The 23,859-nt window shown below is 38.9% G+C and overlaps 3 protein-coding genes and 1 long non-coding RNA gene across 4 annotated transcripts; 1 reads left to right on the forward strand and 3 right to left on the reverse strand.

Moving 5' to 3' along the window:
- The first annotated feature begins 1,165 nt into the window (after positions 1–1,165).
- On the forward strand, positions 1,166–3,343 carry LOC124351482. Its single transcript, XM_046801944.1, has 3 exons — positions 1,166–2,261; positions 2,373–2,430; positions 2,497–3,343. Exons 1-3 carry the CDS (start codon positions 1,166–1,168, stop codon positions 3,341–3,343), a joined length of 2,001 nt encoding a protein of 666 aa, XP_046657900.1.
- A 1,847-nt stretch (positions 3,344–5,190) lies between these two features.
- On the reverse strand, positions 5,191–6,489 carry LOC124320974 (lysine-specific demethylase 4C-like). Its single transcript, XM_046783887.1, has 3 exons — positions 6,429–6,489; positions 5,784–5,971; positions 5,191–5,721 (listed from the first exon to the last, which is right to left on the reverse strand). The coding sequence occupies exons 2-3, from the start codon at positions 5,913–5,915 to the stop codon at positions 5,365–5,367; spliced, it is 489 nt and encodes a 162-aa protein (XP_046639843.1). The 5' UTR covers positions 5,916–5,971; positions 6,429–6,489; the 3' UTR covers positions 5,191–5,364.
- Positions 6,490–14,909: 8,420 nt separating this feature from the next.
- Positions 14,910–16,296, reverse strand: LOC124320885 (thymidylate kinase-like). The gene is made up of 8 exons (XM_046783788.1): positions 16,247–16,296; positions 15,987–16,083; positions 15,859–15,913; positions 15,770–15,787; positions 15,610–15,700; positions 15,451–15,541; positions 15,188–15,376; positions 14,910–15,134 (listed from the first exon to the last, which is right to left on the reverse strand). The coding sequence occupies exons 2-8, from the start codon at positions 16,056–16,058 to the stop codon at positions 15,021–15,023; spliced, it is 630 nt and encodes a 209-aa protein (XP_046639744.1). The 5' UTR covers positions 16,059–16,083; positions 16,247–16,296; the 3' UTR covers positions 14,910–15,020.
- A 6,305-nt stretch (positions 16,297–22,601) lies between these two features.
- On the reverse strand, positions 22,602–23,183 carry LOC124313230. Its single transcript, XR_006910682.1, has 3 exons — positions 22,943–23,183; positions 22,761–22,867; positions 22,602–22,697 (listed from the first exon to the last, which is right to left on the reverse strand). It is a non-coding gene; the product is annotated as an uncharacterized LOC124313230 (long non-coding RNA).
- Between the last annotated feature and the right edge of the window lie 676 nt (positions 23,184–23,859).

Here is a 23,859-nt window from a genome sequence, read left to right on the forward strand (position 1 = left end):
TGTATTTATATCATTATGAAACACTAAATTCCAAATTTTTTTTATTTCTGACGAGTATTTTACGAGATACAGCAAAATGAAAATCGCTTTTTTTCATTTTGCCGTAGAGGTTTTTTTTCCTGTCATTTTTCTTTTTTAAGTTTTTGCCCTGTCATGTAATTTTTTAAGAATTTAAAATAAAAGATTCTTTAACAGTTTTTCAAGATCTTTCGATTGGTTGTATTTGTTTTTTTTTATTTAATTAATTTTAAGTATAGTAAATTTGATGTAAAGTGTGTAAAAGCTTCCGATTTAAAAAATTGGAAGCAGAAATCTGCGACCTCGTAGAGTAACCGTGGTTTTTTTTTAATTATTAAAGAAACATTGATTGACACCATAAATGAAAATCATAGAGGTTAAATTTATAGTTAGTCCGCAACAATTCGACAAAGTTGAGCTATTTTATTGAATTCGACCTTCAATTTAGGCCTCAAGGGTTTTTCAAAAGGGTTAAGGTAAAAAAAATTAAGATCTAAAAAAAAGAATTTCTAGATGGTGCCCTTAAAAATTAAAATACCTTGATTGAAGTTGTAGACTCTGAACCTCGTGCGGACCTCGTGCAACGAAAAATGAAGAGCACGCTATTTATGATGTACACGACAGTACAGTTACGTATATATTATATCGATAGGTTAAGGTAGACCTATTTATAAGTGATGTGTAACATACTTTTGACTGATTTAGATTTTTAAATAGATATAAATATTTATTATTAAAATAAATCACACCATTCGGTTATTTTACAATTTTTTTCCAAGAATATTGCAATTTAACAATTTATTTCGTAAAAAATCACAAATTGGCATGAATAGCCATTCCCGGGAAATAATGAAATGCCCAATAGCGTGGCCATAATCGAAATAAATCTCAATCATTATATCCATACAGGCCTAATAATCATATTCGCAAACACTATAGTTTGCGTATCTTAAACGCCACCTCATGGGCGCGCGCTAGTTAAATTTTTTTTAGCTTCTAGGGCCGTTCGTTGTATCGTTAAGTCCCTATCGTGTAAAAGATCGATTTTTTCATAATCAACCTGTTACAGGTGAACCCTTCGTTCAAAAAGTGATTTACCCTTGTTGTTTACATATTCATTTTAGGTATTTTATAACTTAGATTGTACATGCACGTGTTGGCAAGAAATCACAAACAGCATCTGAGCATCCCTTGGTACCCCTCTGCTTCGGACAGACCTGATGTCGTAGCAAGAGTTTATAACTTGAAGAAAAATGAGATAGTCGAAGACATTCAAAAACGTCAAATTTTTGGCGCAGTTACTGCAAGAATCCACGTTATCGAATTTCAGAAGCCTGAACTCCCTCACTGTCATATGCTCATCTGGATCGACGAACCCGACATACTCAGAACATCAGCCAACATCGACCGAACTATTTGTGCAGAAATTCCTGATAAGGAAACCCACCCAAGACTTTATGAAATCATCATGTCCAACATGATTCATGGACCGTGTGGGAAAGATCTCAATGACAAATCACCGTGCATGGATGATGGCGAATGTACCAAATCCTTCCCAAAAGAATCCGTTTCTGAGACTGTCATGAGCAACAACGGGTTCCCTACGTATCGCAGAAGAGCTGGACAAACACATCCCTTAAAGCGGAACAACAAGATTTATCAGGTGGACAACAGATGGGTTGTCCCTTACAATCCATACCTTTGTTTGAAATTCAACGCGCACATCAACGTCGAGTACTGCGCATCCATCAAAAGCATTAGGTATCTTTTCAAATACATACATAAGGGGTTCGACTGTCAAGGAACCAAAACAATCACCGGGACACAGGGTGCCCATGGTGCGCAAGAACAAGGTGCCCAAGGAACGCAAGAACAAGGTGCCCAAGGTACGCAAGAACAAGGTGCCCAAGGTACGCAAGAGCAAGGGGCTCAGGGTGCGAAAAAGCAAGGTACTGGATCTGCAATTAAGTGGGATGAAATAGCTCAATACCGGGACAATAGGTACGTCTGCGCATCCGAAGCCTTCTGGCGTTTGTCAAAGTTCCCTTTGGCCTACAAATCCCATACAATCCAACGACTAGCAGTTCATCTTCCACAAGAAGAGCCAGTCTTCTTCACACCTGGATTGGACAAAGCTGCCTCTAAAAACACCACTCTGACAGCTTGGTTTATTTTGAATCGAACCACTCCTGCTGCCAGAGACATGTTCTACAGAGAAATCCCCCTGCATTATGTGTTTGACGGTACTTGGAAGCCTCGCAAAAGACAAACCAACTTACTCAGCAGGATCTACTCTGTCAGCATTCGGCAAATATAACTATTCTGTCTTCTCTTGCTTCCTTTGAACGTCAAAGGGGCTACAAGCTTTGAGAATCTAAAAATTCACAGGGGTGTTGAGCATCCAACATTCAAGTAAGTTTTTAAGCTCTATATCTACATTATTATTTTTCTAAATCAATTCGATATGTCGTGTTTCAGGGCTGCTGCCATCTCGAGGAACCTTCTTGAAGAGGACAGTACTTGGGAACGAGTCATGCAGGAGGCTGCCGCATTTCAAATGCCTACGGAATTGAGGCAACTTTTTGTTGACATTTGCTGTCTGTGTTCACCGACGAACGCCTTTTTTCTTTTTGAAAACAATCTTCCATTTATGATTGAGGACTACACTAGAAGCGGACACGATGCTGAAATCGCGAAGAATCTGGCGCTCAAGTGCATTCAAGACAGTCTGAAGATGAACGGTCGACTTTTAGAAGACTTCAATCTGCCGTTGCAAGATTTTCAAATGATTTATCAGCTGGTTTCCAATGAAAACGGTGAAAATAGCGTGATAACAAGGCAAGAAAGAAGATTAATGGGGGAGAGAAAGGTGGCCCAACTAAACACATCCCAGCGTGAAGCATTCGACCAAATTATGCATTCTATTAATGCACCCAGCACAAACTTGATTCAGCCACGTATATTTTTCTTAGACGGTCCAGGTGGCACTGGGAAGACGTTTCTGTACAACACCCTCATCAACGTCCTGCAAGGTCAAGGGAAAAAAGTGATCTCGGTGGCGTCAACTGGAATCGCTGCTACGCTTTTAACAAACGGAGCCACTTACCATTCCAAATTTCAAATCTACCCACCCATTACCGAGACCACAACATCAAGAATAGAAGAACATGAATACGGCGCACAATTGATTCGTGATGCTAGCCTAATAATCTGTGACGAAGCAACAATGATGTCACGTTACGCTCTAAAGGCAATAGAAAGGATTCTTAGGAAAGTTATGAGAAACAACTCACCTTACGGAAGAAAAGGCATGGCATGGCAATAGAAAAAAGTGGTTGAAATTACAATCAAGACTTGCGAAACTTGGCCGCGATTCAACCAACTTAAACTTCATGAAAATATGCGGACCGTTGCGGGGAGTCCCAGGTGGCAAATATAATTGAATTATATTTTTTAAATTTATTTATAACAATATTGTAGTACTAAATTTAGAGTTTTTCGCCCTGTCCCATATAAACCCCGAATTTTTCCACGCCCACTTTTTTTCCGTAACTTTAAAAATCGGTAGCGGGTAAACTAACGACTCTAAAATAAAGTAAAAAATACTGGATATAAAAAAAAGGGAGCCAAATACAATAGAACATTTATTTCACAAATCGGATGATTAGGAAAGGCGAAAAACAAAAACCAGTCCAAATAACCCCACTCTCCCCTACCAATTAATATTCATGTTTTTAGTTTAAAAAATGTTCGGGTGTTTGATGTATGCTTATTGATGGTGGGTTGAAATTCACCGTATACAATTATGATTTGTTTTCTCATGACGGGAAAACCAAACTTGGTGGCTTTTCCACTGCCACCTGCCGCAGCAAAATATTTCGATCACGTACATGAATCGATAAGTTCCGTGATATTATGAGTGTGATGATGTGATCCGTTGAAGATACATTGCCTACCTAAAGTTTGGGAACGCGCAAGAGAACCTTATGGAAAAAGGCGTTTTTCTCGGCGTTCCCAAAAATCCAATTTTCGTCGGATTACGATGAATTTTTTTTTGTCGTAGCCATTATGAGTAGCATGAAACTGATGTTTTTTTTATTTTTCCTATCAAGGGAAGGGTAATTTTTAGCTCGAGCCCTAAGTTTGGGAACGCTCCGTAGAGCTATAAGCAAATTAGGGTACTTTAAAGGGGAATAACTACAGAACGGGTAGAGCTAGGAAGACGTGGAAAACTCTGAAATGAAACGGTTCACTAGATAATAATATTTAATATCACATGTTGTGATGGACTTGACCGTCCTATGTGCTTCCGTGTCTTGTGTATCCTCAATATTTAAACGTAGGCCTTTACACGTTTTAAGACCCTATTTTATTTGCGAAATCCTAATTATAATTAGATTCTCAGAGGTTCTGATTGAAGCGTTGTTTTATAACTTGTTATAGGATGTCTAGTTATCTACGACATTCCGCCGATAATTTTTTTCGGAATTAATGTCTATTTTTATTTTTAACATTAGTTTGATGTTTTCTATGCGTGAATGTTTAAGAGAATACAGGAACATTTTCTTAATTTGTTTGCATTATAAAATTTCTATTTAATTTATTACTGCCTATTTTTAAAATGAAACAAGCATTAAAATCTAGATAAACTTAAAACTTGCACAACTTTAGCCTATAACGATTTGAAATCTAGTGGTGTCCCCTGGTGGCATCCACAGCGGATTCCGCATTTTAGCCCCCTATGGAGCAGTTACACATCCTGCGTTGCCAGGTCTGGAAATCTCATTTGTGTCCGAAATGGCCAATCATCGTACAGGGTTTTAAAGAGGCTTTACGCTCATTGGCCAATTTGGACACAAATGAGATTTCCAGACCAGTTTTTGAATATTTTTCCAGTTTCACCAAATAACTATGAAACATGAATTTGAAATTAAACTTAAGGATTAATGTACTTAGGGAGTGTGCCTTCAAGGATGAACGAAATTAGGCGCAAAAAAATGAACTATATATATGTTTGCCCCCAGGCAGCGTTGGACGTTAACTGCATGTTAACCTATTTCTTTATTACCATGTCTTAGCGAAAGAGTCCTGTGGCTATTCCGAACGTGGAAAATTACTCTACAACATATTGAAATATCACGAAAAAATACTGATGAACCGCAACACAAGACATATTTTCCATCATTTATTCGAAGCTAATAACAGCTAGGACGGCAAATAAAAGTTCGTTTTCTTTTGATACACAGTTGAGACTGAGAGGGAGATTGAGGTAAAGAAAACTCGAGTCAGGGCAATTTAAAAAATAAAAAGGGAATGCTTGATTTCTGTGTTTCGACTCACTTCGATTTAGGGGTCAATCCGTGTGCGTTGGGGTAGATACCCTGGCTTGTCCAATTTATTTTTAAGATCGCTGGGAAGTCCTTCGTCGGGATGATAAAATTCTTGTCGCTCGGCGGTAACGACAGTACCCTCTCCATCAAGGAAACTCAATGTGTAGAGCTGGCGCTCAGAAATGCTACGTAGGTAGCCGACGTGACGCTTCCCGAAACACATGAATTCGACAGCGGCTCCTATTGGAGGAGGGCCGTCCTCAGTGCAATTGTAATTGAGGATGTCTTCCGGATAAGTGTCATGACTGCTTGTCCCATCGTTGAAAACAACAGAGTAGTAGGTTACAGCCTTTGAATTATCTGTCACATTACCCTTAAATGAAAAAAGGAAATCGTTAGTACAACTTGCAGCATTAAAACCTTAGCGAGACTTACCAGACAATATTCACCTGATTCAGGATGTCTAGCATAAACTTGATGACCAACAGTTAAATCTTGAGGAAAATTTAAACCCTTGGCTAACAAGTCTCTGCGAAGCCATCCTCTTGTTGCTGGTTGCTGTTGCATTTTGTAGAGTAGATCGGCAGTGTTATTTGCAAAACTTGTCACTCCCCGAAATAGACCTGGAGATGCGTAAATAATAAAAAGGCTTAGAAGAGATCAGAGGTATGTGATTCAAACTAAAACAATCATTATTTTCTGGGGGGGGGGGGGGGGTTTGAGTTTTACATATAAATAACTAACTAGGGCTTCTTTAAACATAATAACCGTAGCAAATAATAACTAGAAAAAAATTGTTACTGGTTGACACTCTGGAGTAAATTTTACGATAAACCTACTTTTAGTACCACTCTCAGAATCATACCACATAAGAGCAATTTATTGAGTAAGTAAGGTTTTTCAAAATTTAACAAACAAACGAGTGTGTTTAGATTTTTTCAGCATCTGTTCTGTTGGTCATTAGAGAGCCGGTACATGGTAGCTGAGCTATGTCAATCAATGCAATTTATGCGTCATTTACTGTTATCTAATTTAGTTTAAAATTTTTGCACCTTTATAGAAATTGTCTTCAGTATTTACAAGACGATCTCACGATCTCGTGTCCTCGTGTTCTCACGGTCCTTGCAACAAGAAAATAGAATGCAGACGACAGTGACATCAACATGCCACCTAGCGAGTAAAAACGAAAGTTTTATTATTTCTTTTTCTTTTCAATCGACTTTGCACGACCGCTTTTCTACCTACTTTTTTGTAGAATTTCAGGAATTTAATAATCTCTCCAACAATTATACGTTAAAAAAGCTGGTTGCACGTCAGTACCCAAAAATTGAAATTCATGGCGCAGTGCCAAAGTCCGATAACTTGACGGGTTATCGGGGAATAATGAAGCTTCGAATTCGACGGGAAAAAAGTTAAGCTATTTAAACACGGGCACCGTTTAAAATCATATGTTAATGTTATTAATGCTCTCTATTCTACCTTTAGACCTACCTACGTAACAAATGCTAAGCTGGCGCTGGCCCAATGCGTCCCTTGTGCTTCAGTTCAGAATGTTAAATGTCAAAATTTCAACCTACGAGTGCAAAGAAATAACAAATAAGTAAATAATGTTTAGAAGTGAAAAGTGCGAGAAAAAATGGTGAAAAAAAATTGTTGTTGCTATTTACGATAAAACGCAACGCGTCAAAGTATGCGGCCAAATGAATAAATGTAACTTTATAGTGGCTGAAACACGACGAAACTCATCGTGAACCATGAAGCTCATTATTCGAACAAGCAAAGCTGTTTCACCAATTTCAACATTTTTACTCGTCCAATTTATTAAATTACTCCCCAAAATAAATGAGATTTCCAGAAACAGTTTTGTGTTAAAACGTGTTAACACATTGCTTATAATATCCCGAATTTCCGATTACACGTCCCTTTCTTTAAAAATTATCACGGAAGACGGAACCCAGTCAACCCACTCACTCACTGCTCCCATCTCCATCAGTCCGTGTCTGGCAATAAAGTTGTTTAAGATTTTTAATGAATTTATCCTATCATGAGTCAAGGGTACACCGCGGAACGATATTATAAAATTTATAACATAATTTGCAATCCCATTATTAACGTTCTCAATTCAGGGTTTTGCCATCTCTCGTTTAAAAACATTGAAAAAAAAATTTCCTGTTACTATCGTATATAATTGAAATGCGATAAAATCTTATTAGGGCAATTTCTTTTCGAAAAGTATACCGAGTTACCGACATTTCAAATTATCAATCTCAAGAAAATGAATACTTTCCTCTCAAATTTTCTTTCCTCTCCGAATTTCTTCTCAGCAAATTGAAGACAATAACGTACTCCAAATTTAAATCTTCGCTTTATGCACTGGCTGTCATCCCCCACCCCCCTCATCAAAGTCGCACTCTGACTAATAAAATTTCTTTGGCCTGAATAAAATAACCTTTCTCCCACAACGATAAACACCGGATAAAAACGATAACTTTTTTCCGACACTGTGAGTATGCACGGGTATGCAGGTATGCTAACAAGGCGTTGTTCATGTGCACACAAACAGCCGTAAGAACTAGAAAGCTAATGTCATATTATTATTCCATTTCCATAACAGTTTTCACTATAAAAACGGTCGCGTAATCTCTGCTACCGTTTCCGATCATGAACAGCATTAGTCATTTCGGTCATTTCTTCAGGCCTGATGATATAAACTGAGTTATCAGGTAAATACAATATCTTCTCATATGTGTCCATGCCAAGCATTATATCTTAGTTCCTACGCGGCTTTCTTCACAGATATGTACTGATATAAAATAACTAACATATGACTTTGACTTTAAATTCGCAATCTTACATTTTTTTTAAACGCTTCCGGGAGCATTTTATCGTATTTTTTCAGATGAAATTTTATTGAGAGAAAAGCAGACAATGGCTGATTAGACTCAAATGAATTTGAATGCGCTGAGCAATGAGCGCTATTAGCCAAAATAAATGTTACATTTACCTCACACCTAAACACCTCGTAGCACTCTGTCATCGATTCCGAAATAGTTAGAAATCGACGTGATGACACCCTCGCGTATGAAACTTATAAGAGTTCTATATTCAAAACTTCGGTAAATATTCCACACGAATTGGTGATTGACTGATTGCCTCGCAAAAACTAATAAACTGATTGGCGTAAAGCGGAAGGGCTTGACCGTTTGCAGCACGTCTGTTTTCGTTTTCCTATTCTTTTCCCGCAATTTTATCAGTTATCAGGCAATGACGAAAGTTTCAGCACCAATTTCAGTTTCTATCAATGAACATTTTCAGTCGGCGCATAAAGCGGCTGGCTTAAGGATTACAGCCTATCAGGACACAAGAATCTACCTATGACATTTATGTTTACTGAGACACTTATGCCAGTTCACTGTAAAATGGGCACGCATTATTAAGAATTGAAATTTCCTTGACCCAGTGTTCTCACAAACACCCACTAACTCTTCCTGCATGTGAACAGGTTTGCACCTACTATCACAGCAGTCAAGCAGCTTCATGGGTATCACGAAATTAACGTTATTATTAACTGGAAAATATCCAGAATTTATAATACCTATCCTTAGTAATAAAGCTAGCAAAATTATTTCGACAAAAATCTTGAATGGTTGTGACAGCCACAAGAAAATGACGATGCCAAGAGGGTTAAATTAAAGGGTGTCCAGACGATTCGGCACTGACTCGTCATAAAAAATTTTTGGCAATATCTAGTGACAATTCGGCACCGTCTTTTTACCGATTCGGCATCAATCCACCAGGTGTCAATTGTAGTTTAGTTTTAGTATATTCGAATGAAGTAAAGTCATTTTATCATTTAAACCTAGAACAACTTGTAATTACAATTTTTTTAATCAGCACTATTTCTATTTACTTTTTAAGTTATTAAACAAGGACGTAATGAAAGAAGTTCATGTACCAAAAGTTACGAAAAAATAAGGAAATTCTAATGAGTTACAGTTAGCTTCTTTTTTATAAGATTTGCTGATTTGAATGCGAATGGTGGTGAAAATGTCAAAGTAGGCTCGTGGTAAGAAAACGTACGTAGTAAAGGTAAGAAAACACGACAAACAACACTTGATTTGTCAAACGAACATTAGACCCCTTTACAGTGTGCGGTAAGTTACCGCACACTGTAAAGGGGAATCTCTTCTTTCTTACCGCTGGTAAGAAAAGATAATGCCATAGCCATTTTTGCACTGGGTACCCAGAGGAAGCAGACTTAATAACGATTCATCAACAAGCGCTATAGGAAGAGAGATAGTCAGATAAATTTAAAATATTTGCATTTTATTATTTAATTTAGTTCAGCCTTCCGATGTTACCGTATAAAATCTGGGAAACGGATTCTTAAGAGTTAGATTGGTTGCACGAGTACTTGGAATCTTAATAACTGACTAACGCCGGAAGTAGAAATCATAAATTAACTGGATAATTAAAAGAGATAATTAAAATAGATAATGATGTGGCAATTACATTTAATGACATTTATTTATTTTCAAAACATTCTTATCTAAGAATATTAACGTCAACGATGATATCACCAATTATTACGTCATAATTTGACGTTACGTCGTACGATACTGGAAGATACTAAAAATCCTAGCTAAGCTAGTAGGCCTATTAAAGCGATTGTTCTCCCTAAAACTGAGCGGTAGCGCGTTTTAATGTTGGCAGATTTATAGTTTATCAGATGTCATATAATGGCAAGAAAAGTATACACGACGAGGCCCAAGTTCATGAAGTATAATGCTCATTGCTTAACAATTGTCAACTTTCCTATTTAATTGATTTCATGCGCCTCAACATGTCAAACACGGGGTCAAACACTTATTTCGTCACGGGTAAAATTTTGCAATCGTTTTTCTCATGGCCTTGAGCTACAACTTGAACATTTATAGGAATTGACAAAAATACACGGACGTGGGGTCACTGATTGACACAAATTTCCATCGTAAAAGAGAGTGGGAATAAACATTCAACTGGATTGAGGAAGTAGCAGCCCGCGATAAAAAGGGTTCGTTAGTATTCGCCATTTCATGTTTCAAAGGTCATTCAGTTTATTCTGACGTGTACTTTATCACAGTTGCTTAAGTTCAACTCGAAAATAAAGCTCGATAGGAATGCTAGTTCCACCTTCAATCAATAAAGGGTGTACCGGAAAGCGAGTAGATGACTCAAAGATAATGCTTTAAAGAAATTAACAACAGTCCGGACTTCTAAAAAAATTCCCAAAATGTTACAGAATGGCCTAGTTTGCAAAAAACCAGCTAGCGAAGTGCAAAGGCTTTGTCATAAAGAAAACGCTTTGAACTTTAACAATAAAAATAACAAGTTGGAAAGTGATCGATTCTCGTTTTGTCGATCTTAAAGAGTCTAACGGAGTGTAAGAATTTCGCTTCTCTTGGCACCAAAAGGAGAACGCCAAACAAATTCTTACTATGTGAATGATGACTGAGGAATTATATATATTTTTTAAATGACAACTCGAAAAAAAAAAGAAAATTAGCTTGGGCTTTACCTTAACTTTCGAAACAGTGGATGTTGACTGGACAACTGATCTTGCACTCACATGTGAAGGTGGGAAAGGGATAAGTGACACCTTCGTGAATACATTCACAGTCACATGAACTTACTCGGGGGACGTCATGGCAAGATATGTGGAGTGAACTGTATAGTCATCCGAGTTGAAAATAAAAAAACAAGCGCAACGGTTGCTCGATGATCAGTTTTAGACGAAGAAAACCTAGTTCCCAGGATGATACAAATAACTGTATTAGTTGAAGACGAAATATTGGGAAAACATGAAATATGTAAATGAAACAACAAACTCCCAAATCAATTTTTTTTAAACCAATTTAATTCAAATCCCGCGCATAATTCGAAACACTACGCCATCTAACATCCATAAATTGCACTACCTTTGGTGATGACACGGAAATAAAATAGAGGGACATTTGAAATTATAATGAGATGCAAAACCAAACGAAAAGCTATTTACAGTCGGTAGGCAAATGCTTACAAAAATCATACTAGTGTTGTTTTTTTTCCCCTAGCTTTGCAAGGTTTCGGCTTCACGGCAAAAGTTTCAACTGACGCAGTGAGAAGTTCAGTTGGGTTGGGGCATATAGCGGCATATAGCTTCCACCTAGAAAAAGGACCAACGAAATAAATCAATCAATGGTTTAAAAAACGCCATTAAACTAATGTTTTAAAAAAGAAAAAAGTAGGCGCCAGGGAGGGGAAGGAGAAAGGGAATTTCGTTCAGAAGTATGCAGCGCTAACCAGTTTTAGTATTTCGAGTGAAAAGTTGACCGGAAGAAAGGAACGGGAAAAAGAACATGGAAGAAGTGAACTAGAAGAATAACGCGGAAGGATGTGACCGGAAGAATAACACGGAAAAAAAGCGACTGGAAGAAAATGACCGGAAAAATTGAGAAAAATTAAGGCTATAAACTGGAAATGACTTGTGAATATAGAAATTACTCTTTACTACTTTTAAACTTCCCCTGGAATTTTTATTAACTTGTTAGATACCATTTCTTTACTCTTCTGAGTCCTCTCCCTTAAAAAAAAAATACATTTTTCGGCGCGTGGCATTTACGGAGCGTCATCATTACGATTTTTATTATTGACTGTATAGAGTGACGTGTTAACGTTAATTTTTTTTCTCCTTAATTTCGTCTAAGTGTAAGTAGCGTTCCCAACTGGGACCATTTCTGAAATTGTCTGTCTTGAAATGGAGATCGCGTTGACGTGATCACTATCTGATGAATTCTTTGCACTAATAGCTAGTACAGTTGCGTCAGTGCCCTTGATGAGACCATTAGAATAAGAAGAGGGAGTGGATCTCATCAGTAATAAGACAGCTAGAAGTGATGGGGGTTCTTTCGTTCCGTTTCCGTAAATCCGGTTTGTACCATCTCTGGAAATCGATCATAGCCTTAAATGGGTATGTAGCTGAAATTGTTCTTGAATGTTTCTTGGTCAATCGTGTGATTATAGTAGCTTACTGCTACAGGCCACAACGGCCACGCTTGATTCCCATGTTTGAATCCGGTCGAATAAGTTTAAGAAATGCTGCAGAATATTTATATCGTCGTCGTCCTATTTCGGCAATAATGATCTTCAATATCATCACGTCCAGCATCCGTCAGTCCAGCATCATCATCATCCGGGCTACTATCCGGCGGCCTCTTCGTCGTTCCATCACCAGCAGAACCTGTCGGCGGCCGATGGTGGCGGAGGCTATCAGAGGTCGGCCGGGATTTATGGGCAGCCGACGGGAAATTCAAATCATCACCATTAGATTCACGGCAACAAGACGGGCGGCAGCGCATCGATCAGCAGTCCGTCACCGTCGCCGAACGGCAACAGCAACAACAACGGGAGTTACGCCGGATTCGGCCACCTTCCTCACCATCCGTCGGCTTAACACCACTTGCCACCACTTACCACCACCGATCGGTGGCCGTCCCGCTGGCCCATCACGCCAACAGTTTGCATCATCCGCATCAAGGCGGGCCGGCTCATCATCTGGTGGCCGGTAGGTTCTCCGTCCATCACTCGCCGTTTGCTCATCACCACCGCCACCAGGGACCAGGCGGGAGGGTGTCCGTCTCGACGCCACCCTGTTCGCTCCTCTGGAGACGCTCAACTCCGCCGCTCATCATCACAATCAACTGCAATTGAATCAGCATCATAATCATCCGCATCTCAGCCATCAACCCACTCCGCAACAGCAACAGCAACCTCTGATGCCGGCCAACAGGCCGGCCCTTCCGTCAAAGCCAAGCGCGGTAAATATTTGAATTTCAAATTTCTCCCGCGTTTTTTTTTCTGTTTAATTTTGAAAATTGAACGCGAAACATTCGCGCAGGGCGGAAGCGATGAGGCCGTAAGAAAGTGACGACTCATTTGCGCTCGTTTGCCGGATGCGCCAAGACGTACACGAAGTCGTCGCACCTGAAGGCCCATCACCTGCAGACGCACACGGGCGCGAAGCCGTACCAGTGCTCCTGGAAGGGATGCGGATGGATTTTCCCCCGCTCCAACGAGCTCACCCGCCAGTACCGCAAACACAATGGCGACCGGCCCTTCCAGTGCCGACTCTGCGAACGGGCATTCTCCAGATCCGACCATCTTGCCCCTTGTGTTGCCCTACACATGAAACGGCGCGTAACGGCCTAGAAATAATATGCAGCAGCTTTTGAAAAATGTACAGAAAAAGAAGCCGAGGCGCTCATTTCGATAAAATAATATTTAATATTGTTATGTATAATCTTATCTCGTCTTTCTAATCGCATTCTATGTCAAACAATAAAAAGAAACAGAATTTAATAGGTCTGATTATTATCGCTCTCTCTATATATACATTGGGCGTGAAAAATTTAATTGCATTTTTTGTTTTAGAGGAAGAAAATCGAGTTTTTTTAGGGGGGGGGGGGGGGAATTTTAACTCGGAGAAAATAATGTAGCCGACCAAAGTTGTTGTGATGTTTCTCTCTTGTCGTTGTTGTATAGGACGGAATTCTGGATAGCAGATCTAGGCCCTTCGAATGACAGGCAATGGACACCAGCGGTCATGCTGATTGGGGTCTGGCTGATTTTAGCCGGATTTTAAGGTATATACAGTGCATATACTGAGCGCATTTCTCGATATTGTCGTCTGCGTCCGTCTATGTATAGCCGACCCCTGACCCTTACTCAACACGGAGGCCATTCATCGGCACGCAAACGTCCAATCTCGTCTCCCGTGAGCCCAGCAACGCCTCTCTACTTTGTCCGACAACTTTGGTCGCTGTGTGTTTGGCACTCTTAGGATATCACCCTCATAACCAAACACACCCATTTGATTCATCATTCCCTCCCTGTAACGTTTGGTTTTCAAGCTTGTTCCGGATTTATACAGGAGAACTTGAATTTCAGATTTAGTCAGTACATGAGAAATGAATGAAACTGGCTGGAGAGGGGAAAATGTGCAAGAAATTACTGTTGGGTAGAAATACGTAACTACTCACTCTACTCTACGGTCAGAGCAGAAAAAAAAATCGATTTTTCAACCAATTCCCCCCAAAAAATAAGAAATTTATATCCTGAAATCTAAAACAATTTTTTTTTTTTAGTTTTGCACTTAAAGTCGTCGTTTCCCAGAAGGAAAAAAATTACAATCTGAATTCCTGAAATATTATTAGATCCAGCTAAAATAAAAAAATTAAAAAAATTGAGTTTTAAACTGAAGGACGTCTTAACCCAATGAACGACTAAAAAAACTTAAAAATCTTAAAAAAATAAACATTGTCACCTTTTACTGTTACTTGGGGATACCATGGCAGCCACTGATAAGACGGGATTAACCGCAACGGCAGTGAAGTGAAGTCAAAGCAACAAACCATTATGTAGCTGTATGTATGCTGCATCGGTATGCTTTACCGATCTACGGATTTTCTGCAAGGAACGTATACTACAATATTCTCTACTATTTCATGAGAGCGTCGATCGCACTAAAATACAGGATACAGCTCCTTCAAAATATGACTAACAATTTATTTTAATTTTAAAATTAATGGATCCGAAATACACTAAGGGCTTTCGTCGTTACACAAGTGAATAAACTTCAAAATTATTTGACACAAATTAAATCCACAGTTGCTTCAATGCGGAATCGGGTGTTATATTGTCTAATGCTTCCTGAACCAATCGACAGACATCACGCCCGACTTCTTCCATAGATCTGCTGGCATCTACAACCTGAAAATAAAACATTATAAGGAGTATTCTAGAATATTTTATTATGGCATTACCCTCCATGATTCATCTTGAAGCTTCAGATAGTTTGATCGGACAACTTTCTGCATCTCGAGATTTTCGTACCGTTCAGATCCATACTGTCCCCTAGTTTGTGCCTCAACGGGATCAATATCAAGAAATATTACCAGATCAGGTTTCAACAAACCACTGTCTGATTGTTGGCACCACCTTAAGTCCATGTTCTATAACAAAGTATTATTAGGCAAGTTAGAGTTTTACAAGAATAATTTTAGCTGAAAATCCTTGTTATATATACAGGTTTAGCGGCAGAGAAGGCAATTCCTGAATATGAGTAACGATCCACGATAACATTTGTGCCTTTCTGCAATAATTTTTTAATGTCTGGCCTGTGTGTAGAAATATTTAACCTTAAATGCATAGAAAAATTTAAACAGGAAAACTAAAAAAGACGTACAACAGTTCCCATCGATTGGCTGAAAAGAGCAAATGGATTGCATGATCATCTAATTCTGTGCTGCATTCCAAGTATTTATTGATAAGACTCCCTGCAAGGATGTAAAAAGAATACTTTCAATCTATATGTTAATTAGGTTGAAATTGTGGTAGAGATTTACCAATGATAGTTGATCGATCTGAAATTTGAGAGGATTTTGAGATCATTTAAAGAAGTATATCAACATTAAAATATTAAACATTTCGCTACCTGGAAATCTCATTAGATGAGCTTCTTTGTTGCTTTCTTGTAACCACCTGATTGCCTTGTGGTATTTATTCAACAAATGCACTTTGTTTATTTGATTTTTAAGATGTTTATTAATACAAATGTTTAACCTTTTGACATTGAGTAGTTTTTCCTGACCGATCACATCCTTCTAATACGATGAGTGCGCCTCTTTTTATCATTTTATTGCAATATTAGTGTATACCTCTAAAATAGTATAAAAATAACTTGTCGATGGCTGGAATAATAAAAGTGCGTAACAGTTAAGTTAAGCAGTAAAATCTGCTGATTTGACACTTCCCAAGAAAGAACAACAAGAACAAGAACTTAATAAAAAAAAATAGTCCTTTTGTCACTTTCGAAAACTTACCAGACGAACATGACAGGACCGTGTTGCCAGATCTCTTCCGATGAATACCAATTAGCAATGAGTAGGGCTGTGGCCCGGGCCATGAAAGCCCGGGCCAAAGTTCGGGCTAAAGGAAAAAATAACGCAACCCGACTCAACCCATCGAGGCATTTTTTTAACGGGGCGGGTGATGGGTCGAACCGCCGGGTCCACGGGCCAACCCGAGATGTGGCGCCATCTATTGGTCAAATAAAGAATCTCACAGCTAGAAAGGGCCAGAAAGATCTGGAGGGATAGGTTAGCTTAAATCCATGCATTGCAGAGTTGCAGACATTCGATGTTCAGTCATCACGTTTTAAGTAGACGCTGACACGCGCTAGAGCTTCAAAAGGCAGAAGTGCAGAACACATGAAGTGGTGAAGGCAGTATGTCTAAACGTAAATCTACTTCTAATAATGGCGAGCAGTTATCGCGTAAACCTCAAAGTTTGTCTAAATCGAGCAATTCTGCTGGGAAAAAAAGAAGTTTACCAATTAACATAAGCATTGAAAGTGATGATGAGAATGAGATGGATGATGCAGATGCACTTCCTGCAACAAGCACAGAAATAACCAATCAGTCAAGTTCAGCTCCATCGAAAGGTATCAATTATTCTATCTTTTAATTTGCTGTTTAATGGCTAGAGATCTCCTCAGCATTCCAGCGACAAGCGCAGCTAGCGAGAGGGCCTTTACTGTTGGCAAGGATATTTTTGGCATTTCGAGAATGAGCTTGAAGCCTGAGACCGTTGAAGCCCTAATCTGTCTACGTTCATGGTACAAAGCAGGATTAGTGGGGGTAAAAGAAGTCTACGATTTTTGGAAGAAAACTTTGATACCTTACTTTTAAACTTTTGGAAAACGAAGAAGAAGAAGATTTTTAAAAACAATTTTTTGTATTTGTTCGATAACTCAGTTAATTCGGATTTTCACTTCCAACACTTAGTTCCAAGTTTCTTTTCGTTTCATTGATGTATGTTTACATCAATTCTCATGTATTAATTTTTTTTTTGGTTCATTTAAAACAGAATAAAAATTCAATTTTTATACGTTAGGAAATTTTGCCATTTATTGATAAACAGACTGAAAAGATGATGAAAAAGTATGATTGACCCGTTAAAAACCCGGGCCGTGACCCATCCTGTTAATATTTTTTGACCCATGGGTTGGCCCGGGCCGAACCCATTTACTCTGTTGGCCCGCTCCAACCCGTGTTTGAAGAAAAACCCATCTAGGCAACCCATTAAAAAAAAAACCGCCCAATAAGCTCCGGGCCACAGTCCTAGCAATGACATTTTTTATCGGGTTCCAGCTAGGGCTGTGGCCCGGACGTTTTTTAGCGTTTTTTTTTAAATAGGTTTTTTAGATGGGTTTTTCTTCTTCCGCGGGTTGGAGCGGGTTGGGCCAACAGAGCAAATTGGACTCGGCCCGGGCCGACCCATGGGTCAAAAAAATTTTACCGGCCGGGTAACGGCCCGGGTAAAAAATCGGGTCAAACACACTTTTTTTTTACAAACTTTAAAAAATTCCCTAAATTTCTTAATCATCTTCTTCTTCCAACAGTGACACATCAATTCTGTCTTCTGAACACCCCTGAACGCCCTTTTCTACCACTTATCCTACTTTTCATGCTACGAAATTATCGTAGAGCATTTGGCGGCAATATTTTGACAGGCATAGAGAATTACGAGCTTTTCTATGTGACTACTAGATGGCGCCACCGCTCGGGTTGGCCCGCGGACCCGGGGGTTTAACCCGTCGCCCGCCCCGTTAAAAAAATGCCTCGGTGGGTCGAGTCGGGTTGGTTTTTTTTTCGTTCAGCCCGGGCGGTGGCCCGGGTTTTCATCGCCCGGGCCACAGCCCTAGTTTTCATCGCCCGGGCCACAGCCCTAGTTCCAGCCGTTTGGCTACCAAAAGGGCAGAATTATCGCGTGTAAACAGGGCTATTTAGTTTTAATTTATTTTTTTCGTCAATTTTCCGTAACCTCTGTTCTCTTCTCGGCTGTGTTGTGTTGGCTTCCCTATCCCGGTTTTTAGCAGAGCCACAGATTATGGTAGAACCACTTATATGGAAAGGCCTTCCATTGCCTTTTCGGCTTTTCCCCCTGGAAGTGTTCTGGCCATACCTTAGTTGCAGAGCCACAGCGGGTGTGTTGGGAAACACATTTTTTTTTCCAGTACCAAAAGCAACAAAGTTTCAGTAGATGGTCGCTGTTGGCGCTGACAATAAGGTATAAATCGATACTTAAGCTCATTTTTCCACTTTCGATTCGCGATATTGGCTGCAACTTTGGGAAAAATTTCCGAGAGGAAAATTTAAATTTAACAGGCAGTGGTTCTACCATACATCTATAACTCTGGTTTTAGGGTAAAAGTAGTCCGATATGGAAACTTTAAAAAGCGCCTTTAGTGAGTGTGTCAGCTACTACGTCCAGCTACTTCGTACCGCTTCGTACAGCCTAGATGGCTCTTTTTAACGTTTCCACTTCACAATTCTGATAGGCTCCGCCCTAAAATCTCTGAAAATCGGACTACTCTTACCCTCAAACCGGGATAGGGAAGCCAACACAGCCGAGAAGAGACCAGAAGTCTATAGCTATTATGGCCGTACACGTCTACGTGCCTGCCTGCCAAATTTTCTTACAAAAATTTATGTTGCAATGTTGCACCCCCCCTCATTTTTTGCAACCCTTTCTCAACCCCCAATTTTTAAAAATCACCTTTTCTTTGTTCTAGAAAGTAGAAACGGCAGACCACGTCCAGCTCTCACATCGACAGATCGCTGTCTTTCGCTCTCCCTCCCCTTAATTTCCTGATTTATGAAGGGGGAAATAAAAATAAAAAGGACGTACGGGACAAGAACAATGAATTTTACCCATAAACCCCAATTATACCCACGTCACCAATTGGATTTTTGTGGGGTTTTTGACGGCCACCTTTTTAAGAGCCTCATTGACAAGTGGATCCCTCTTCGTTTTACTCACATATTCTTCAGGATGAAAATCTTTCATGTGTTTTGGAATATTACGTTTGTAACCACATGTAACATAACACCAATCATTGGATGATGGACATTGTAATCTGTGAAAAAAAATGTGTTGAAATGGTGATAAAGGATATCGGATCCTTTACGTTATATGCACTGCTAGTCTGTGCTCCATTGCCATTTTTCCCTTCAATCCCCTTCGCGTATGTTATGTCGCATTTCTCCCCCTCCGACGTTTCTAGGTTACAACGTACCTAAAATTTAATTGAATGCCAAAGTTATTAACAGTAAAACCTTGCTTTGCTTAAAGCAGGACCCTCAGTCTCAGTGAACTCCTCTGGATGAAATTTGTTAGCATGCCTATTTGCGTTAAAATTGTTAGAACATGCTTTAAAACACTAATCATTCGTTGATTGAAATCTATAAAAGTAAAAAAAAAATACATCAGTAAGTGATGGTGATTCATGACAATGTAATAAACTCCTACAAATAGGAATCTCTTCTTTTCTTCCATTTCCACCTTTTTCTTATCTTTTTCGATTAAAAATGCATCTTCCGATTTGGCCGATGTCTTGAAACTTTCATCTTTGGCTGCAGGGCCCTCGAAAATAACTTGGTAGCCCTCCAAAGGGCGGGAGCGGTAACGAACATCGGAACTACAGAATTGAACACCTGCTGTGACAGTACTGGTAGTCACAATAGGTAGATGATCAGCTGCAACTGGTTCCTTTTGGCGGAAAACGTATCCATTAATTTTTCCGCTCCGATAGAGTGTTTCGAAAATCTTCAGATATGCATCTGTTATGGCGTTGTCCTTCACCGCATCTATAATGGTGACATCGTACTCTGTAAAATAGAAATAAAACATTATTACCAAAAATGTACAAATAAATAAAAACAAAATATTTTAACATACTTAATCCAAATGGAAGGTCCACAACCAGTGTGCAAGCATGCTTGTATCCTTTGGGATATGTAAATTCCCTTTTTTTCCACATTTTTTTTTAAAGACTTTGTCTAATTCTACTTGTGCAACGTGGGGGTATACGCCACCCCCCGGTTGCAGGTTTTCCTTGATGAAAATTTGATAGTCATCAAAATCTCTTCCAGGGAGATAATTCCTGAATGTAGAAAAGATATAATTTAATTTAAGAATGTAATATAAATAAATAAAATAAATAAAATTTTAGAATTAAAAAAAAAATTACAAATTCATTATCTCTTCCTCTAACAGGAACGTGATATAATTCCTGACGCAAAAATCCTTCGCCTCTTCTACATTTTCATGGATGGCAGACTGATTACGCCAAGGATCTCCTATAAAAATAAATAATGATTAAATCTAATTATTAATTATTAAAAAATTTTGGGTTTACTTACCGAAGATCGTCATCATTACACGCCATTTTTTAAATTCTTTACGCTGTGAAAAGCGATAACAGCTACCAAGTTGCTGAGTCATGAAGACAAACAGCTTATGGCTGTGAGGTGGCTCTCCATCAGCCATAGCTATCATTATAAGATGGATTGTTGATCCTCGGTCTGAATGAAAAAAAAAAAATGATTTGGGAAAAAAAATTCACAACTCAATCAATTTCACATGCTCCTCATTTTTCAGGCTCCTCATGGTAAATCTCCTCTTCCTCCTCTTCAAACCAGATTTGGGATCCGTCGATCCCGTCAATCGCAGGATCTCACCCGCCTTCCTCTTCTTCGTCTTCACCTTCTTCGTCTTTTCCCTTTTCTTCACCGTCAATTCGTTCTTCTACCCTCTCTATAATTGATAAGTTTAAATAAAAATTAATAAAGATTAACGCCTATATTGCTATGTTTAAATTAAAAAAAAAAAATTAAAAAAATTATACCTTTGTATGTTTCATCCGCATGTACGTTCACTGAGCCGCCCCCCTCGTTGCATAACCTTTTGTTGATGGTTGACTCCTCCTCGTCCTTCTTATTTTTTCGTTGTTCTACTTAACATGTGTAAATTAAAGGGGGAAATAAAAAAATATAAAAAAGTAGGAAAAAATAAACTCATAGAAAAAATTAACTCAAATTGACTTATCTAAAATGGAGTCTACTACTCCTGCAAAAGGCTCCAATGGCGTTGAAGCTGCAGCAGGTAAATCTTCAAAATACATAGGGATTTCTTCCACTGAGAGACTTAGTTTGTTAGACATATTTCCTTAGAGTATTTCCCGTAACTAATCTTGTTACAATTCTGCTTTCCATAAGTAAACTTTTTTCATTTAGACATCTGCCGCTATGTGCGTGATTGTTGCGTGATTGCGTGGTTGCGGGAAGCTTTTGGACGATTTTTATTTTCAAAAATTCAAACTTAGTTTTCAATATCGGATAGAACAAGATTCGAAACTCAAATTGATGACCAATACCCCATTGCTGATTTGAGCTTTTTGCTATTCATTAGCTTAGATATTGACTTATATAATGCAACATGTTACCGATTGATATTATAGTGACTGAAGCTGTTGTAATTCAAAATTTTCAAAATTTAACTTTTATTTATCTCCCCTTGACCGAGAATCGAACTTCTGTCCACCACCATGGTAGAACGGATGGCTTACCATTACATCACCGTTGACTTAAAGAAAAAGGGAAAACATGGTACCGTATGGTATGGTCCAGGTAAACCCCCCTTCACTTACCCCTCTCCCATGGGTAGGTGCAATACCCCCCGTCCGACCCCCTTTCTGGCCGGCTTGGGCTGCGCGTCAGTCCCGTAAAACTCTAAACTTTTAACACAATAGCTTATTTCCAAGTTCACCTTAAATTGTATTTCAAATTGATATTTCTGACAAATGGGCTTTATTTATATCATTGCATTCAACCTTTTCATAAAAAAAAGTTTAAAAAATTTTGAAATATAAAAGTAACAAATTAAAAACGAACAGGTCTATTACTAACATGGTTTCATTGGCTGAATAGTATATGACCGGTGGCGGATCTCAGCACCGCTCTAGCATATCGATATATATCTAGCAAACTGATAAGGATGCCAGATCTCGTACCTGGTGAAATAGGACTGGTAGAAATAGGACTACAGGAAGGTAGAAATAAGACTGCTCGTATGGAGAAATAGGACTAGCAATATTCAGTTGCTAAAAGCAGTCCTATTTTGACTTGTCCTAAAACGTAGTCCTATTACGTTTCAGTCCTATTTCACTGTCCTCTCTCTAAGCTGTTTTCCAGAAGAGAAGCTGTCAAGTCTAAATTCCTGCAAATAGGAAGCGAGATTATTAACAACACGTAAACAAAGAAAAGGCTTAATAAATTACCTAATTGTATCCGACAAATTATATAATACCCTTTCTTGGTCCTTAACTTAGACCAGAGGAGCAAGAGGAGCCGATCGTGTAATGGCGACCCATATTGGACTTCCTATCTGAGGAAAAGTAGCACCACTCAGCTGGATAGGTGCACTGATAGACTCTGACAAGTAAAACAAAATACATTTGTATTTGCTTAAATTTAACGTTAACGGACCGTTTACGTATGTTCGGAAACTCGGTGATCCTCCATTTCTTGTCTTCCGAGGATCCCGTATGCAAATGTAGCATTGCATTACTCGTCAGACTTTTTTTAAATAACACAACGTACCTAAAAATGAATTTGAAAATAAGAGTGGTTCGAGGTTGTCATCTTGGATAGCTAAATTTCCCAGATTGGAGCAACCTCAAAATCGTTTTCTTTTCGCAGGAGCTCCTCCACTTCACTTGTCTCTTTGTTGTTCATCTTTCACGTAATTCAACTCCACCTCAATTAACAGTGGGTTTATACCTACCCATACTATCCCCCCTTCGTTTTTTACGGCCGCCTTTTTTATAGCCAAGTCAACGAGTGGATTCCTTTTTCTTCTTCCACAGGTTGCGTAAATGACGCGGTCACACACACAATTGAAGAAAAAAAACACAGAGGTAAAAAAACAATCAAGGTGCCACAACAAACACAGGCACTTTCACCGCAATCACTCGCACACAACTGCAATGATAATACTGTGTGTGTGTGTGTGGATGAGAGGGGGGGGGTATTGGAACGTATTTGTCAGAATGGCATTCGGAAAACGGTCAAGCAACGATAGAACAGTCTTATCTTTGGGGGGGGGTGGTGGTGGTGGTGAATCACGGCTGGCCTTGAGCTTGGTTGCGTAAGTGGCGTGGTCAAACACACACAATTGAAAAAAAAACACAGAGGTGAAAATAAAACAAAAAAAACGCACAAGGTAACACAAAAAAACACTAGCACTTTCACCACAATATCTCGCACAAATTTCCGGAAACACATTGTAAAAAAAATGGCGGTCGTAAGTGCAGTGGTGTGCAGTGGTGTAGAGGTTACGAACGACACACAGGATCGGTGGTTGTAAAATATTTTTGGTGGCAGACTTCATCTGAGCCACAAACAAACATCTATTCACATCCATTCGATAAGTAATGATCCGTTCTGTAGAAAGATAAAAAGGACGAAATAAAGAGGACGTACGGGGCAAGGAAATGCCAATGAATTTTAGGGATGTATCCTTTAAAGCTTTTACGAAATTTCTGCCATACTTTTCCTTTTAAGATATTTCTCTGGTTTAAAATGTACACCAT

The sequence above is a fragment of the Daphnia pulicaria genome, chromosome 1 (genome assembly GCF_021234035.1).
Source record: "Daphnia pulicaria isolate SC F1-1A chromosome 1, SC_F0-13Bv2, whole genome shotgun sequence".
NCBI classification, from domain to species: domain Eukaryota; kingdom Metazoa; phylum Arthropoda; class Branchiopoda; order Diplostraca; family Daphniidae; genus Daphnia; species Daphnia pulicaria.